A 19,496-nucleotide genomic window follows, 5' to 3' on the forward strand; every position below is an offset into this window, starting at 1 on the left:
AGGGCCCTCTGTGTTTATTTTAATTTAATGTTCTTTGCTTACTAGTGAGATCAAAATATTTTCCCAAAAAAACAATTGCTAATATTTGGTTCTTCTTGTGTAAACTGTCTGCTCACATCCTTTGATCATTTGGTTCATTCTTTCAAAGAGCCTGTAAGTGGCCATAGGTCAGTCTGAAACTTTGGCTCTAACAACAATCAATATTGTCAAGCCATTTGCAGAATGTGGATCCTGACACTGTGATTTCTGGAAAGGGACTCTGATTCTGGTGTTTATCTCAGTCAAGTTAAAAGAAATTCAGCCCTGGCCGATTGGCTCAGTGGTAGAGCGTCGGCCTGGTGTGCAGGAGTCCCAGGTTCAATTCCCGGCCAGGGCACACAGGAGAAGCGCCCATCTGCTTCTCCACTCCTCCCCCCCTCCTTCCTCTCTGTCTCTCTCTTCCCCTCCCGCAGCCAAGGCTCCACTGGAGCAAAGATGGCCCGGGCGCTGAGGATGGCTCTGTGGCTTCTGCCTCAGGCGCTAGGACGGCTCTGGATGCAACAGAGCAACGCCCTAGAGGGGCAGAGCATCACCCCCTGGTGGGTGTGCCGGGTGGATCCTGGTCGGGCGCATGCGGGAGTCTGTTTGACTGCCTCCCCGTTTCCAGCTTCGGAGAAATGCAGAAAAAAAAAAAATTCAGCCCAGGGACCTTAAACAATCACCATTTCATCCTGCCTCCTTTAAACAAACGATTAGGCCAGAGGTCAGGAACCTATGGCTCACAAGCCAGATGTAGCTCTTTTGATGGCTGCATCTGACTCGCAGACAAATATTTAATAAAAAATAATAATAACGGCCTGACCAGGTGGTGGCGCAGTGGATAGAGCGTTGGACTGGGATGCAGAAGGACCCAGGTTTGAGACACCAGGATAGCCAGCTTGAGCATGGGTTCATCTGGCTTGAGCAAAGAAGCTCACTAGCATGGACCCAAGGTCACTGGCTCAAGCGGGGGTTACTCAGTCTGCTGAAGGCCCGCAGTCATGGCACATATGAGAAAGCAATCAATGAACAACTATAGTGTTGCAACGAAAAACTGATGATTGATGCTTCTCATCTCCGTTCCTGTCTGTTCTGTCCCTATCTATCCCTCTATCTGACTCTCTCTCTGTCCATGTAAAAAAAAAAAAAATAATAATAATAATGATAACATTAAAAATATAAAACATTCTCGTGTATTACAATCCATTCATTTCCTACCGCTCATGTTCATGGTTGCGGGTGGCTGGAGCCAATCACAGCTGTCCTCCGGGACAACACCAAATTTTTATTAGATAATGCATAACGGACACAGGTCGTTGTATGCCTCCATGGAATTACATTTTAAAATATGTGGCGTTTACGGCTCTCTCAGCCTAAAAGGTTCCTGACCCCTGGATTAGGCTGAAAGGATGTTGCAATGAGGAGGATGCTGGAATGGGAGGGGGAGAAGATTGTTTGTTTGGATGTGATTTAGCATGTCACTCCTTGTTCAAAAATGTGAAGCAGCCTGACCAGGCAGTGGCGCAGTGGATAGAGTGTCGGTCTGGGATGCGGAGGACCCAGGTTCGAGACCCCGAGGTCGCCAGCTTGAGCGTGGGCTCATCTGGCTTAAGCAAAAAGCTCACCAGCTTAGACCTAAGGTCGCTGGCTCAAGCAAGGGGTTACTTGGTCCACTGAAGGCCCGTGGTCAAGGCACATATGAGAAAGCAATCAATGAACAGCTAAGGTGTTGCAATGAAAAACTGATGACTGATGCTTCTCATCTCTCTCTGTTCCTGTCTGTCCCTATCTATCCCTCTCTCTGATTCTCTCTCTGTCCGTGTAAAAATAAATAAATAAATAAAAATTAAAAAAAAAAAGGCCCTGGCAAGTTGGCTCAGTGGTAGAGCATTGGCCTGGCGTGCGGAAGTCCCGGGTTTGATTCCAGGCCAGGGCACACAGGAGAGGTGCCCATCTGCTTCTCCACCCCTCACCCTCTCCTTCCTCTCTGTCTCTCTAGTCCCCTCCCGCAACCGAGGCTCCATTGGAGCAAAAGATGGCCCCGGCACTGGGGATGGCTCCATGGCCTCTGCCCCAGGCACTGGAGTGGCTCTAGTCGCAACAGAGTGAAGCCCAGATGTGCGGAGCATTGCCTCCTGGTGGGCGTGCCGGGTGGATCCCGGTTGGGCGCATGCGGGAGTCTGTCTGACTGCCTCCCCGTTTCCAGCTTCGGAAAAATACAAAAAAAAAAAAAAAAAAAAAAAAAAAGGCTCACCAGCTTGGACCCAAGGTCGCTGGCTCGAGCAAGGGGTTTCTCAGTCCGCTGAAGGCCCGCAGTCAAGGCACATATGAGAAAGCAATCAATGAACAACTAAGGTGTTGCAACGAAAAACTGATGATTGATGCTTCTCATCTCTCTCCATTCCTGTCTGTCTGTCCCTATCTATCCCTCTCTCTGACTCCGTGAAAGATGCTCCTCCACGGCATTTCACACACTTGTGATGATGTAATCACTATTTAAGGTCTTGTCTCCTCCGCTAGAATATTAACTTGATGGCAGGGTTCCTTTCAGTTTTGTTCACCATCATATGCCTAGCATCCAGCCCTGGCCTGGCATATACAAGGGATTCAGAAAATATGTGCTGACTGATTGGCAGGTAAGCCAACACTGTCTATGATGCTATTGGTCTATTTTGAAGGGGTTCATTCCAGGTTGATTTAACAACTTTAAAACAGCTTTCTTTTCTTTTTTTTTATTTACTTTTTTAGATTTTTTATTTATTCATTTTTATTAGAGAGAGAGGGGAGAGAGAGAGAGAGAGGGAGAGATAGAGAGAGAACAGGGGGAGGAGCAGGAAGCATCAACTCCCATATGTGCCTTGACCAGGCAAGCCCAGGGTTTTGAACCGGCAACCTCAGCATTCCAGGTCGACGCTTTATCCACTGCGTCACCACAGGTCAGGCCTAACACAGCTTTCTTAAAAAGTCACATGACATTAAAATTTTAGCCATATCTCTTAAATATTCACTGGGTGCTACTACACTGGCTAGTGTAACAGAAACATAACATTGCAGAAGAGGAGGGAGTCTCTTGCTGGTTGATTCATTAGCTACATGGCAGAGAGTATCCTATAGATCAGACCATTTAATGCTGAAGGTCTTCTTCCCTTCTTTTTTTCCTTCTCTCCTCCTCCTTCTCTTTTCCCTCTAGCCCACTCCTTTTTCCTTTTTTTTTTTTCAGTGAGAGAGACAGACAGACAGGAAAGGAGAGAGATAAAAAACATCAACTCAACCTGACCTGTGGTGGCACAGTGGATAAAACGTCAACCTGGAAATGCTGAGGTCGCCGGTTCGAAACCCTAGGCTTGCCTGGTCAAGGCACATATGGGAGTTGATGCTTCCAGCTCCTCCCCCTCCTCTCTCTCTCTCTCTCTCTCTCTCTCTCTCTCTGTCTCTCCCTCTCCTCTCTAAAATGAATTAAAAAAAAAAAGAAAAGAAACATCAACTCATAGTTGTGGCACCTTAGTTGTTCATTGATTGCTTTCTCATATGTGCCTTGACAGGGGGCTATAGCTGAGCCAGTGACCCCTTGCTCAAGCCAGCGACCTTGGGCTTCAAGCGAGCCACCTTTGGGCTCAAGCCAGCAACCATGATCCCACGCTCAAGCCAGTGACCCTGCGCTCAAGCCAGATGAGCCCATGTTCAAGCTGGATGAGCCTGCACTAAAGCCAGCGACCACGGGATTTCGAACCTGGGTGCTCAGTGTCCCAGGCTGACGCTCTATCCACTGCGCCACTGCTTGGTCAGGTTCCTTTTTTTGTTTTTGTTTTTTTGTTTGTTTTTGTATTTTTCTTAAGTTGGAAACGGGGAGGCAGTCAGACAGACTCCTGCATGCGCCTGACCGGAATCCACCCGGCATGCCCACCAGGGGGCGATGCTCTGCCCATCTGGGGCATTGCTCTGCCGCAATCAGAGCCATTCTAGCACCTGAGGCAGAGGCCAGAGAGCCATCCTCAGCACCTGAGCCAACTTTGCTCCAATGGAGCCTCGGCTGCGGGAGGGGAAGAGAGAGACAGAGCGGAAGGAGAGGGGGAGGGGTGGAGAAGCAGATGGGTGCTTCTCCTGTGTGCCCTGGCCGGGAATTGAACCCGGGACTCCCGTATGCCAGGCCGACGCTCTACCACTGAGCCAACTGGCCAGGGCCCCTTTTTTGTTTTAAGAGAGATAAGAACCATAAATTTTTATACAACTAGAGGAAAAAGCGAAGGAAAAGGAAGCAACTGAAGATGGTAGAGAGGGAGGATAATTTGGTACCAGCTCATTTATTCAACATTTATCAGGCATCTTCTGTGTGCCGGGTACTTTTTTTTTTTTTTTTACTTTGTTAATCAGTAGTGACACAAAGGTGAATATGACACAGTCTTTGAACTTAAGGGGCTCACAGGAAGAGAAAGGACACAAATACATAATGCTACTAACTATATAAAGCCCAACCATGATATGTCCGGTCTATATATACAATTATACACAAAGACACAGTAGTTGGCATCCAAAAATAATTGCAAAGAAACCAAATCTTATAGTCTCTTGAGGAAAATACCAAAGTAGGAATTACATAAATGATTTACAAGAAATCTTAAAATCCTATTTTTCATTTCTCTTTCCTTCCTCCTATCAGCTAAGGAGGATTTTGTCTTTACCTATTGGGTTCCCAGGTCATTGTACAGGGTCAGAACAATAGGGAAAGGTGTAAGAATGAGAAGGCACTCGATCACCAGATGTGCAGGCTTTATTAGAGGAGAAAGAACTGCTGGGGCACCCCTCCAGGAGAAGTGCACCGGGTTACAGACTAGCGGCGAGTTATATAGTGTTTGGGAGAGCCTGAGGGGATACTGAAGCAAAAGTCCTGGTATGTCCGGAATGCTTCTCCTTGGGGGGCTTCGAGCATGTGGGTGTTGAATCAAAAGTCCTGGTATGTCCGGAGCCCCTCCTTGGGGCGGCTTCTCAGCTTTTTTGGAATTCCTCTGTCTCAGGGTCATTAGTCCAGTAAGGGTGAGGTCTGACAGATAAGCGGAACATCAAGAGGGCAGTTTGGAACTCACGTATCTATCAAAAGGTATTTCACCTATTTACCTAAGGAATTTCTCATCCTACTTTAAAGCTTCTTTTTGCCCTCCTTCCATACTTCTTCCAACTCTTTCCTAATCCACATAATCTTAGTTTTTCAACTCTTCACTTTCTCCTGACCCCTTTAAAAATCCACCTGCCCTCATGTGCCAGTTAAGTCCCCACTCTAGCCAAAACAAACCAAATCACTCAGGGCTCAGCCCTTCTCTATTCTATCTTTCACCTACTATTCTGATACTGTGCAGTGATCTGGGAACCTAAAAGGCACAGACAAAATTCTCCTTAGCAGGTATGAGGGGAGAAAGAAACTGTGACTACTAATGCATTATTCATCACAGCCGCCTGACTCATGCAGGTTCGCATAGGATTCAGACAGACAATAATGAAACAATGGAGCCAAGAACTGGTGGGCCATTAGCTTTAGTCCTAGCTTGCACCCGGCTGGCAAGAAATACACACAGTGGGAAAACACTTCCCTTTCCACTCAGGGCTCCCAAAGCCACTGACTTATCTGAGTTTTCCTAGGATCAAAGGTTTCTACCTCACCAGCCTTATTCACCTCTGTTTCCCATCTCTTTCTTTCTGCACAAACTGGCTTCTCCCTCAGCACTCCACCATCTTGGCTACTTCTCCTGGCCTCCTCCACGTGGCCTTTCTCTGCTCTCTCACAGGATGGGCTCCTCCTAGAAAGTAATCACTCTTTTCTCAAACAACATGATCTCTCCTTTTTTTTTTTTTTTTTTTTTTTTTACAGAGGCAGAGATAGACAGGGACGGAGAGAGATGAGAAGCATCAATCATCAGTTTCCTGTTGCACGTTGCGACTTCTTAGTTGTTCATTGATTGCTTTCCCACATGTGCCTTGACCGTGTGCCTTCAGCAGACCGAGCAACCCCCTGCTGGAGCCAGGGACCTTGGGTCCAAGCTGGTGAGCTCCCTGCTCAAGCCAGTGAGCTCGGGGTCTCGAACATGGGTCCTTCCGCATCCCAGTCCGACGCTCTATCCACTGCGCCACTACCTGGTCAGGTGATCTCTCCTTTTTAAAACCTTTTGGCGCGAAAGCCCTCCCCCAACACACATTAATACAATCACACCCATCTCAAGCAAGGGACTTAAGAGAAAACAATAGAGAAAAGTTAACCTGCTTTTAAGGACAAAAGGAGATGAGAAGGGCATTTCAGGAACAGCAAAAAACATAAGCTAAGCCTAGAAATGGGAAACAGGCTGGGGGCAGAGAAGGAGGCTTCTCATGCAAACTGTACTTCACAGAGAAGCCTGCACTGAACTGCCTACCTCCACTGTATTCTACCTTCGGAACCACCCTTATAAAGGAATCCCCTGAATCCGATTTCAACTAATAGGACTAAGGCTTTCCCTAACCAATGGGAATTGTGCAGCTATATTCCCTCTCAATTAACATTTTTTTTTTAATTAACATCTTCAATGACCAAACAGAGCAGCTCTATTCTGACCAGTCAGGACAGTGCCTTCTGGATTAATCAAACTGTGAGGATTTGAAGTCCTCATTTGCATGAGGATGGACCAATCAGGGACAAGGGGCAAGGACTTCTATGTAAGTCAGTTCCCCTCTGGCTCTGGGAAGGCATTTACCATTTCCACTGATAAAGGTTGGTTTCTGTGGCTGAGCTGAAACACCAAAGATATCTCTCCAGAGCAGAGTCTATCACAGCAGAGTGGAGGAGAATAGCGCAGTACAAAGCAGACCAGTGAGGAGCAGAGCTGTCTAGCTGGAGAAGGGCCTGCCTGGCCCAGGGCTGCCGCACAGATATGTTGTTATCACAATTGAGCTGTTTTGCACCAGATAAAGTTTCCTTCTTTGCCACACACCAAATTGAGGATTCTTGTTGGTGTTCAATTGTCACTAACAACCATCACCATCACATAACAGTAGGAAGGAGCTTCAATGCATAGGGAACCTCTTTTGTAAAGGAGCAGAGGTGGGAGGGCCCCAGATGCATTTAGGACTGTGATTTTCAACCCAGTGCCACAAGAATTTTTAAAACATGCAATACCTATTTAGTCAGGCACCAATGTTTTTTCCCTTAGATTGACAAAAATTATATTTTTTGGTGTGTGCAGAATTTTAGTAATTGGTTATGTGTGCTATGAGATGAGAAAGGTTGAAAATCACTAAGAGTTAGTGAATCTATGTGGCTGCAGGATAGGCTGGCCTGTGAGAAGTTAAGACTGGAGTAGGTCAGAATTGATTTATGGGAGCTTTAAATGTCAGGCAGAGATATATGGACTTTGTCTATTTGCAGAAACAAACTGCAGAAGATTTTTGTAGACAGAAGTGATATGATTCTACCAGTTTCAGGAAACAACTAAAACAGTTCAAACATACAAGAATAGGAACTGAAATGGCACCTTCTTGCCCCACTGAGAAGATTTTTAACTACATAATTAATTATTAAATTACAGGGGAAAGGGGCTTTTATTTCCCAGGGCCACATGATCTTCCAATTTTATAAACAGATTAAAAAAACAAAACAAAAAATACCACCACCAAGTCTCCAGACTTGGATCTCAGGAAAAACAGAAGTAAATATTGACACAGGCTTGTTTGTTTTCCCAAGAGAGGTCTCCCAGGCGATTTCTTTAATTACCTAGAAAAAAACTTTAAACTTGTTTTTTTCCCTTATGAGTTCAGCCGAGCTGAGGGAAAAATGGCAGTATTGACTCAGATTCGCCAGTTCTGGTTTGGGTGCAGTATTAGTCTCTGAGGGACTCCCTAAAAAGACTCTGAGCAATAATGTCTCTAGAGTCTTAGGGGTATTTGTTCCCAGCAACAAGGAGGGAGGTTAAAAGAAGGAGACAGGGCGCTTCCCAAAGGGCTTCTTTAAGAAAGAAAAAAAAAAAAATAGGGCGGGGAGGGCGTCTCTATCTTACTAGGATCATTCCGTAAGAAAACTAATGGAGGGCGAAGCCATGCGCTCGCCTCTGCTCTACCACTGGACCAGAAAGTGCCTTGCTGTTACGCCCAAAGATATATGGTAGTCGCGGGCTCTGCAGCTGGCAATGCTTGGTTCTTAATTCCGCCAGGCTCCCAAAAGGTCGGCTGCAGCTACAGGCTAGCGTGCGTGCAGCCAATAGGAAGCCAGTATTTCCCGCCCATCTCATATTTCGACCAATCGACGCCTAAAAGTTTAGCTTGCTAATGCCGTCACAGTTCTCTGAGAAGGTTGGCAAGCCCCCTTAGAGTTGCCAGTAACCGACATGGCTGCAGCCCAGGGAGGAGGGCACGCGAAGTGAGGAGGGGGCAGGGAGGGTAGAGCATTGAGGCCAGGAAGACGGGCGCCTGGGCCCGGGTAAGTACGAGAAGGCCGGTGGTCTGAAGCTAGGGGACAAAGGAGCAATGGGGCGTGGGCTCCGCCTTCCGCGTCATCTGGATTCTTGTCCGAGGAGCGGGGAGTCTAGGGTCTGCACCTAGGAAATGGCCTCGGGAGTTCCTTTCGGAGGGGGTGTCGAAGGACAGGCTTTTGTCTCTAGCCGCTGGTCGTTTTTTTCCCCCCAAGTGCTCACACGAGTCCTCGGCCCTGGCTAGGGTCCTGGGGGGTCCCGTGTCAGACACTAAGCCTCCTGCTAACAAAGAGACCCAGCTCCAGGTTTGTCGAGGTTGGGGCCCTAGCCCAGAGGGCTTCCACCGCTCACGTGCAGTATATTTATGGGCCTCTGGGAGACCCCATCCCCAGCCCCTCCACTGTTGTCTCCCCTGAGCGCCCCCACCGCTGCTGCCCTGGCCCTCGTGCACTCTATGTCCCTTGTGTCCGGTTAGATAGAGCCAGCCCAGGGGCTTCAATGCCCTGAGCCGCGAAACATTGCAGTTTGAAGCGTGCTATGTTTTGTTTTTTTCTTTCTACTTCCATCTTTCCAGACTCTTTTAGAGTCATTAGAAGCAACTAGAGGAGCACAATACTTGGCATCCTATAAATTGATTTCTGTGCTATATTCTCATTCCTCTGCCGCACACCCCTTAAGTCCAGATCTTACAGCCCCTTGTGTTCTACGGTGTGAGCCGCTGCCCAAGCCAGATATGAGGGAAACCCAGCTCTCGATTCATTGGTGTGTACCGCGGGTTCCACTTCGTAGTGCATTGATTTGGTCACGTGCTACTCCGTCCCACCCTCTCTTGGGAGTTTTTGTGTGGTGGCTTTTGGGGAGAAAAGGAGGGAGCTTTCTGTTGAATCTGTTTTTCTTTTAGTATGGAATTTTGCATATTGGAAGTGACAGTTTTTTCATGCTTTATCCAAGACACTCAGCTTTAGTGGCATAGTTCAGTTATGCCTGGGTACTCTTAGAAGGTGAAGTGAGGAGTCAGGAGATTAAAAAAAAATTTTCCCCCCCATTGACTTGAGAGGAAGAGAGAAAAGCATCAACTTGTTATAAGGGAAGGCGGGAGAGGTGGATCAGGGCAAAGTAGCCTCTTCCTCCATTTTTTGGGAACTGCTGTAGTGTCATTAGAAATGTTATTAAAAATCCCCTGGCCTGTGGTGGCGCAGTGGATAAAACGTCGACCTGGAAATGCTGAGGTCGCCGGTTGGAAACCCTTGGCTTGCCTGGTCAAGGCACATATGGGAGTTGATGCTTCCAGCTCCTCCCCCCCTTCTCTCTCCCTCTCCTCTCTAAAATGAATAAATAAATTTAAAAATTAAAAAAAAAAGAAATGTTATTAAAACAATGTCTTGTGTAAGAACAGTGCAGAGTCAGAGAAAGATTGAGAACCACTGAGGAAAGAAGAAATACCACTGTGGTATGTCTATAGTAATCTTGGCAGAAGAAGAGCTGATCTTAATATTCCAGATTTAAACTTAGTTAATTTTTTTTTAACCAATGGCATGAGTTAGGTTCATTATCTAAGTCATCTGTGGATGAACACATCTAGAAAATCACTGTAAAGATCAGAACACATCAGAACGTAGACTGTTATTAAGCCTGAAACGGGGGGGGGGGGGGGGTAGCATGTTCCAATAAATACCCTGCAAGTCTTCTTTTAGCAGCCATGTTAGTTTTCTTTTTCTTTTTTTTTTTTTTTTTTACAGAGACAGAGAGAGAGTCAGAGAGAAGGATAGATAGGGACAGACAGACAGGAACGGAGAGAGATGAGAAGCATCAATCATTAGTTTTTTGTTGCGACACCTTAGTTGTTCATTGATTGCTTTCTCCTATGTGCCTTAACCATGGGCCTTCAGCAGACCAAGTAACCCCTTGCTTGAGCCAGCGACCTTGGGTCCAAGCTGGTGAACTTTGCTCAAACCAGATGAGTCTGCACTCAAGCTGGGGACCTTGGGGTCTCGAACCTGGGTCCTCTGCATCCCAGTTCGATGCTCTATCCACTGTGCCACTGCCTGGTCAGGTAGCTTGCTTTTTTTCTTTTTTAAGATTTTATTTATTTATTTTAGAGAGGAAAGAGAGAGAAGTGGGGGGAGGAGCAGGAACTCCCATATATTCCTTCACCAGGCAAACTCAGGGTTTTGAACCGGCGACCTCAGCATTCTAGGTCAACACTATCCACTGCACCACTACAGGTCAGGCTCTGCCATGTTAGCTTTAACCTCCTTGCTCACTGGTTCTTTTTTCAGAATTACAGAAAGGAAAACTATTTGTAGTTGGATACCATGGAGTAGTGCATTGACTAGGGAGGTGGTATTAACCATCTCCTTGATAATCAGCCACCAAATAGTTGAGAGTTAACTATCCTTGAACCCCTCCCCCTTCCTTCCCCTTTGTTTGTGGGGACTGGACATCAGAAGATTAGATTGGAAGAGCCAGGACTGGACCTTGAGATGGAAGAAAACAGAAAGCCCTTCTCATTTCTATTTTGAGAAGTTGCTAGGGAGTACCAGTTCCAAGTGTTGAGAATCAGCCTTTGGAAAGCTTAACTCCTGCAGGACTAATGAGAAATGAAGGTCATAATCTTTGGGTTTCCCCCCTCCCCTACTGCTCTTTCCCTAATGCTGGGCTTGGGGAACAGACACTTTCTATAGGGAGAGGGAAGAGTGCTAATGTAAATATTACCTACATCCAAGGCTTTATTGAGCTTCATTTGGCAAGTCAAGTATGCGCTTTTACAGTAGCAGTCAGAGTTGGGAAGACACAAAACCTCTATCAGGGGTCCCCAAACTTTTTACACAGGGGCCAGTTCACTGTCCATCAGACCGTTGGAGGGCTGCCACATACAGTGCTCCTCTCACTGACCACCAGTGAAAGAGGTGCCCCTTCTGGAAGTGCGGGGGGGGTATAAATGGCCTCAGGGGGCTGCATGTGGCCCCCCAGCATAGTTTGGGGACGCCTGCTCTAAATCCATTACTGGTGTTCAAATGAGAAGATTCCAGGTCACGGGTGGCACTTCTTCACTGGTAGATATGTGTCAATATATATATTTTTTATCTTGTTACTGTGTCTGTGTTGTTTCCATGACACTTTCTTTACCTAAAAGATAGGCTCCTTTAAAAATATTGTTTGAAGCCCTGGCCGGTTGACTCAGTGGTAGAGCGTCGGCCTGGCGTGCGGGGGACCTGGGTTCGATTCCCGACCAGGGCACATAGGAGAAGCGCCCATTTGCTTCTTCACCCCCACCCCCTCCTTCCTCTCTGTCCTCTCTTCCCCTCCCGCAGCCAAGGCTCCATTGGAGCAAAGATGGCCCAGGTGCTGGGGATAGCTCTTTGGCCTCTGCCCCAGGTGCTGGAGTGGCTCTGGTCGCGGCAGAGCGATGTCCCAGTGGGGCAGAGCATTGCCCCCTGGTGGGCAGAGCGTCACCCCTGGTGGGCGTGCCGGGTGGATCCCGGTCGGGCGCATGCGGGAGTCTGTCTGTCTCTCCCTGTTTCCAGCTTCAGAAAAATGCAAAAAAAAAAAAAAATTGTTTGAATCCTGGTTTCCCAGTAGGCCCAGATTTGTTGACAATAGCACAGGTGAACTAAAGGACACTAAAGCTAGGCCATGGCTACAGCAAGAATGTTTTTCTTCCGAATAGACCAGAATGTGTGGTTTGGTTGGTGATCAGGGGTTTGTGTAATAATGAGCTTTGCTGAGGCAGTAGTAAACAGTTGGTCACATGGCATAGTGAGTAGGGGAAGAGTCAGATTTAGACCCACATGAGGCCAGCATTGAGCTGGGCACATCTCACACTAATTGCTTTGGGTTTTGCCAGGGTCAAAAGTGACCAAAGGGAGGGGTACCCCAGGGAAGGAGACCCTTTCAGAGCCTTTGGGAAACTAGAAATCTTAGTGTATTATAAGAACCCAGTTTTCTTAACTTTAGGATCCTCTTGAAAGACAGATTAGTGGTAGTAGTCTTCCTTAGTAGGACAGAAAAATATTGGGAAACACTTAGAAAAGATATATACTGAAGAGGGACTCAAAAGTGTATTTAAAAAGAGCATAAACATCTTTAAAGTTGAGCCTGGCCAGGCAGTGGCGCAGTGTATAGAGTGTCGGACTGGGAAGTGGAGGACCCAGGTTCGAAACCCCGAGGCCAACAGCTTGAGCGTGGGCTCATCTGGCTTGAGCAAGGCTCACCAGCTCAAGCCCAAGGTTGGTGGCTTGAGCAAGGGGTCACTCGGTTTACTGTAGCCCTCTGGTCAAGGCACATATGAGAAAACAATCAATGAACAACTAAGGTGCCACAACAAAGAATTGATGCTTCTCATCTCTTTCCCTTCCTGTCTGTCTGTCCCTCTCTCTGTCACTGTCACAAAAAAAATCTTTAAAGTGGACCTGGAGCATCTTTTCAGATGTTGAAGCCACTGGATTTCTTGGTTTCATAATCTTTCCGGGTTAGAAGAGACCTTAAAAAGTCATCTGTTTCTTATTTGCTACCTGATGGGTTCTTTTTTTTTTTTTTTTACAGTGACAGAGAAAGTCAGAGAGAGGGATAGATAGGGACAGACAGGAACGGAGAGAGATGAGAAGCATCAATCATCAGTTCTTTGTTGCGACACCTTAGTTGTTCATTGATTACTTTCTCATATGTGCCTTGACTGTGGGGCTACAGCAGACCGAGTAACCCCTTGCTTGAGCCAGCAACCTTGGGTCCAAGCTGGTGAGCTTTGCTCAAACCAGATGAGCCTGCGCTCAAGCTGGCGACCTCGGGGTCTTGAACCTGGGTCCTCGGCATTTCAGTCTGATGCTCTGTCCACTGTGCCACCGCCTGGTCAGGCTGACAAGCTGCTCTTAATGAGGCTTTGCTACAGACCCCCAAAAGAACTGCGTCAGTCATCAGGTTAGTGCTTTCTCCATGAGGAGTCACCTGGCACCAAACCAGATGACTCAGTGGCACACTTTATCCAAACACGCCCTCGTCTGAAATCATGAAAGTGTGTTGACTGCCAGGATCAGTGGGTGAGGGTCAAGGATCATGTGGGGAGGAGAGGGGGAGGGCTAACCATCATCTTCCGTACTATAGTCAGTCACACGTCCTTGTGGACATCTGCCCAGGTGCCTGGTGAGCACTGCCCTGTTAGCAAACTGCACAAGAGGCCCAGCTGTTTGAGGGCATGCATGTGTTGGTGTGGGTGGTGTGTATATCCCAGCACGTGGAAATAGATGAATACTAGGCTCCTAGTAGCAGCCATGGAGTGAGCAATGTCTCTGCTTTCTGTCATCTCCACTGCCCTCCCTGCCACACTCCTGATTATTCGAATTACATCTAGATTTCAGTTTACCTTCAAGCCTACCTTCACTTTCTGAAAGGTTGATAAGCCCAGGCTTTTCCTGCCTGCTGGGAGTCAGCGAGGGAAAGCATAAACATGGAAGGGAACATACGTGCCTCTGAAAGTGAGGCTTAAATGATGGAAAGCTCGCACTTCCTCCCTGCCAGCATCCTCTCTGATGCTGTCTCCCTCCTGGGCTTGGAGAGTAGAATTGTTCCACTGCTGACTGCTTGGGGAAGCTATGCTCTAGAACAGGGCTGGTGAAGGTGCTTGTGGTCAGCGGCACCACTTCCCCATCCACCGCTTTGTTCTTTAGATGATACTGTTGTGTTTCATAGTAGCCACCTGTTTCAGCAATCCAGACTGACATGATTTCATTCTTCTTTCCCGCCCCAGATGCTGTCTGTGACTGTGACAGAGTCACTGGGGTTTGTACATGTTGGGGAGGAGCCTTCCTTTTGGAGGTGATCACACTCATCTGGGCATGCCTGCAGAACTCTGGGCCCATGGACCTGAAGGAGAAGTGTGCGGTAAGCCATATTCTGTTCCCTTGTGGGTACTGTCTGTGTGTCTGTTGGACTCTCCCTACTTGTGTTTGCCTGGGAGCTCATTATTCAGGGGTTTAAACCAAAAGTGAAAGGGAGCAAGGCTCTGAAGCTTGAGGTATGTGAATGCACTCCCTTTTGAGAGGGCACCGTACTCGCTGGAAAGCAGAGATTCAGGGTGCTGTGTGTTCAGCACAGAGGTGGACCAGGTAACACAGCTGCAAGGGAACAGGTTTCTGATTTGGATTGGCTGTGAGCCAGCCTTTCACTTCTTGCCCAGGGGTGTGTAATTTCATTTGTTTGCTCTTCGCTGGGGCTCTGCCCCAACCTGCTGAACCACGTTGAGTACTGTTGGGCACCCTCTCTGTGGTTAGGGAAGAGCTCCCTGATCAGACTGCAAACACAGCTGCACAGTCAATGGGAGGTGAGCAGCCAGAAGGCACAGGCCTCTTCCTCCCAGCTGACCTTGGGTGCCCCATCCTCCAGATACACCTTTGCATGGAGATAGACTTGTCATCGAAATATCCCTCTCCTGGACGAAGGCTGCCCTTGAGAAGGTCCTTTCCTCTCTTTCCTGGACTTCATGACAGGTCCGTCTGTCTCTGACTCCTTCCTCTACTTAGCTGTCAGAGATAGCTGTCTAAAATCTGGAGCTGATCTTTCATCGCCCCTGCTTAAAACTTGTCAGTAGCTTTGTGCCACCTGCTGAAACTTTTAGTGTAGTGTCCAGACCTCTCCCTAGTCCTGCTCCTGGCCATTTGCCTAGTGTCCCCAGCCTCCCTTGGGTTGGGCACATACTCCACATTTAAGCAGTTACCCTAAAATGCTCACCATTCTTTTCCTGGCAGACTCCTACTATTCTTTCTTCAAAACTCAGTGTAGGCATCACCTTCTCCTGATAGATACTCCTCCCCCTCTGCAGAGGCCCCTCCTTTCAGCATCATAGACCTTCACCATCGTGCTTGCTACACTGTACTGAATAACCTCTATGTCCCCTGGCTCTTAGCACAGACCCTGGCGTGTAGCAAGGGCTTGGTAAATATTTACTAGCTTGAACTTATGGATAGTGGTCTTTCTGCCAAAGAGATCTTGGGAAGTCTGGAGAGGGAGCTCTAGCCTCGGTAGTTCCTGGCTGAGTACTGACTTGTTCAGCTCCAGGCTTCACATGCCTCAGGACCAGCTGTGGAACAGGCTTATGGACCTGAACTTGAAGCAGGTTTATCAGCTTCCTGTACACAGATGCTTCTGGCTGCTCTGCTTGTGTCTATCCTAGCAGTGATTGACATCTAGGGAAAGCCTCTCCTCTAGCCTAGGTGCAAGGCTGCTATCTATAGTTGCAAGGGTTGTACACTGCTCAGTTCCAGGGAGCACCACCTCCACACACACACACAGGCTATGATGCAGTGGCCTGCCTGGGTGAGGCTGACTGTCCACAAAACAGAAGACAAGTATTGTCCTCTGGTTCCAGCCTATTGCTGAAACATCATTTCGTAGCAAATTGGGGAAGCAAAGTTCTGTGATCCAGGGGGCTGGATTCTCTCTCAAGCCTGAGAAAGAACAATGAAGAGCCCAGACTAGTTAGTTCTTGGGCTATTTTTCCCAGAGGACTTTTCTTTATCCTCTTCTTTCTCTTTCTGGATAGCTGAGTCCTGGACTAGAAAGCATTATCACCCTCAATATCAGCTGGATTTATGGAATGCTTCCTTCGGGTTGGTGGAACTCTAGGCACTGGGGAGGTGGCCCGGGCTTGGAGAGGCTTAGAGTCTAATTGAGGAATTGGTAGTATAAGCAGCTAAGCCATAGCACCTGATAGGCTTTCTACCTGAGACACCTTGCGAATTGTATAACTGGGCTTCTTGAGATAATCCCTGTGGCTCCTGACAGTCAAGGCTTCTTGGAGGAGTGGGAGAGGGAGAGCCGGATGGTGGTAGTTGATGGTAGAGGGGCCTGTCATCTCCTGCTATAGCCCAGGATCAGTTTGGCTGTTGCTGGTTGATTATCTGCACCCTGTCCCCCTTCTCTTTGTCACCTACCCATTCTCAGTGTCCTCTTCAGAGCCTCCCCTCCCCTGCCTCTAGTCCTCCAGTCCATGGTGGATGCGCTGTAGCAGCGATGGTCTGGGTTCCTGCTTCTTAGAAGCGGAGCTGCCCTCACTCGCTGCAGCGTGCATTGTAGGGAGGGGTTGCTGGTGGACACCTGGGGCAGGCCCTCTGAGTTGTACTTTCCAGGGCTTTTCGCACAGGAGGCAGAGTGTTGGCTTAGTTGTGGTTCCTATGGAGCAGCGTCTTAGCAAAAAGCCAGAGGGGGAGTGCGACTTGGAAGCAGGGGACAGATGAACAGGAGCGTTTCTTCTTGCAGCTTGCTAGAACTGCAGCCCAACTGCACAGGCCGCAGCCATCCCGATGGTGGCTGCTTGGAAGCTGAGCCTGCCCCCACTACCCTTGGCCTGCACCTCAACATTTCCTGCCCTCAGCCTCTGGACCGCGTGGGGACCTCCTTCTCTCTCCCACTCAGCCCTTGGTTTGGTGGGGGCCCCACGGGGAGCTGTGCTGGAGAAGGGGGGAGAGGCTGGCTGGAACTCTTCCCTTCCTTGCAGCTCCAGATCATGTCATCTAGGACAGTGGTCCCCAACCCCTGGGCCGCGGACCAGTCTGTGGACCATTTGGTACTGGTCTGCAGAGAAAGAATAAATAACTTACATTATTTTTGTTTTATTTATATTTAAGTCTGAACGATGTTTTATTTTTTTTTTTTTTTTTTTTTTTTGACAGAGACAGAGAAAGAGAGAGAGGGACAGATAGGGACAGACAGACAGGAACAGAGAGAGATGAGAAGCATCAATTTTTTGTTGTGGCACTTTAGTTGTTCATTGATTGCTTTCTCATATGTGCCTTGACCGTGGGGCTTCAGCAGACTGAGTAACCCTTTGCTCAAGCCAGCCACCTTGGGTCCAAGCTGGTGAGCTTTGCTCAAACCAGATGAGTCCGCGCTCAAGCTGGAGACCTCGAGGTCTAGAACCTGGGTCCTCCAAATCTGAGTCCGACGCTCTATCTATTGCGCCACCGCCTGGTCAGGCTGTTTTATTTTTTAAAAATGACCAGATTCCCTCTGTTACATCCGTCTAAGACTCACTCTTGACACTTGTCTCGGTCACGTGATACATTTATCCATCCCAACCTAAAGGCCGGTCCGTGAAAATATTTTCTGACATTAGACCAGTCCGTGGCCCAAAAAAGGTTGGGGACCACTGGTCTAGGAAACACGGGCCCTGGAGAAACGTGTTCAGGCTCCAGCTTGCGCTCTGTGGTTATTGGACCATTAGACTGTTTTTTCCCTCAGGGTTTTGCAGCCCCATCCTAAGGGTGGCCTGGGTGTAGGCAGAGAAGTTTCCCATATAGTCCCAGGACCTTTTGCCCTCTTTTACCCAGGGGAAGTGCTGACAGCTTCCTATATGTCAAACTCAGGGGCCCAGAGAGAGGCTCAGGCTCTGCTGATGCTTGGGGAGGTGCCGAGGCTGGAGCCCCAGGTCACTGGCCTCCTCTTTGTGCCGGATGTCTGCAGTCTTCTGCTTCCAGCAGCACATAGACAGGTGTGTCTAAATTCATCAGCTGCTGGCTGAGCTCTTCATGCACATTAAATGGTGGCTGTTGAGGGCCCGGGTACCACCTTGTGGGCAGATACTGGGTCTTAGGTGTTGGAATTCTTAGAGGCCCTTCCTTTTGGGGCTGGCTCTTCCCTCCTCTGCTGGATTCTTCCGCTTACTTCTCGGCCCCTTGCTCTGCCCTCCTAGTAGTCACTGCTTCAGACTTTTCAGTTGCCAGTCATTCCCCCTCCTTGCAGGATGTGCTGCTATTAGTAACTCACAAGTCCCCTCTCCCCTCCTTCCTGCAGTTCTGGCTGTGGAAAGCGCTATTGTTGGCTTGGCTCCATGCTAGGAGTTTCAGTGATTTGGGGGAGCCCTCATGATGGCAGGCTCTCCACAATGGGACCTCTAACCTTCCTCAGTGACTTGGGTCAAGGAAAGGTAGTCTGGGAAGGAGCCCAGGTACTCCTTGATACCTGTAGTTGCCCTGATGGCAGCAGCTGTGTCCTGCACAGCTCCATCAGGCCACCCACCTCCTTGGCTGCAGGTTGCCCTTCTGTTCGCCCCACAGTGTCCTCCTCTGAGGAACAGGCCAACCTCCCAGACATCTGGCAAAGCATCTACTTTCTCCTTTCACCCCCTCTCCCCTCCCTTCCTCTCCCTCCTCCCTGGGCTGCTGTGCAGCCCGCCTCCTCTTCCCTCCCTCAGTCTGCAGCGTGACTGGAAATAGGCTGAATTCATCAGCAGATTGGAGCTCCACTGGGCTGCGTGAGCAGTCACTGCAGCACCAGCTCCTTGGTCACACGCTCTCTAGCTCTCTCCCCTTTCTTCTCTCTGTGTCTCTGTCTCTCTTTCTGAGGGCAGTGTTGGAAGTCCTGTAGCTGACTCCTGTGGCTCATGCTCTTTAAGCAAGCAGAGCTATGGATGCCCCTTCAGGGCAAGCGCAACAAAGTGAGTATACCAGCGTGGGTTCACATTTCTGTTCCAAATGCCTTTTCCCTGCTTTGTGCGGGAGGCTTTGGGGTAGCGGTTGCCACAGCCTTGAAGATGGATGCCCACTGGGGGCAGCTTGGATTACGAGGTTGCTAGGGCCTGTGGAAGGAGGCTGAGAATGGAAGCCAGAAAACCAGTGTGTTTCAGGATCTGCCAGCCAGGCTCCCAGGTCACCCACAGCAGTATTAGAGCTGAGTTTCCCTGTGGGGTACTGACCTCCTGGATGCTGGGACCTGGGTCTCTGTGCATAAGTGACAGGAAGCTCTCGGTCTGGTTGCAGGCCCTCCTCAGAGCCAGTAAGGGGGCTTTTCTCAGTGGACCACATGGAGGCCTGAGCAACCAGAGCTGATTTCTTCCTAGCTCTTAGTGGCTGCAGGCAGAAGAAGATGGGTGAAGGTGCCAAGATCAGCCTGAGCCTGGAAAGTAAGGAAGGGGAGGGAGCTTGAGACTTGGATTGGCCTGGCTGTAGACTGAGTCAGTTTATGTCTGACCAGATTTACAAGAGATTTGTCAGGACTGCTAAAAACCACCCTGGTGTCTAGAGGCTGAATCTCTGCTTCCGTGTTTCAGGCATTATGTGGTGT

The 19,496-nt window shown here is 48.7% G+C and overlaps 1 protein-coding gene across 8 annotated transcripts in view; it reads left to right on the forward strand.

Annotated features, from left to right (window-relative positions):
• Positions 1 to 8,330: 8,330 nt before the first annotated feature.
• The window catches only part of TMEM94 (transmembrane protein 94), a 31,494-nt gene continuing 20,328 nt past the window's right edge, over positions 8,331 to 19,496 (forward strand). For all 8 annotated transcript variants that reach the window (XM_066234626.1, XM_066234629.1, XM_066234627.1 and 5 more), the window contains exons 1-2: positions 8,331 to 8,452; positions 14,188 to 14,321. In XM_066234626.1, the coding sequence (XP_066090723.1) occupies positions 14,298 to 14,321 (24 nt within the window). In that variant the 5' untranslated portion in view covers positions 8,331 to 8,452; positions 14,188 to 14,297. The remainder of the gene's footprint in view (positions 8,453 to 14,187; positions 14,322 to 19,496) is intronic.

The sequence above is a fragment of the Saccopteryx bilineata genome, chromosome 6 (genome assembly GCF_036850765.1).
Source record: "Saccopteryx bilineata isolate mSacBil1 chromosome 6, mSacBil1_pri_phased_curated, whole genome shotgun sequence".
Lineage (NCBI taxonomy): Eukaryota > Metazoa > Chordata > Mammalia > Chiroptera > Emballonuridae > Saccopteryx > Saccopteryx bilineata.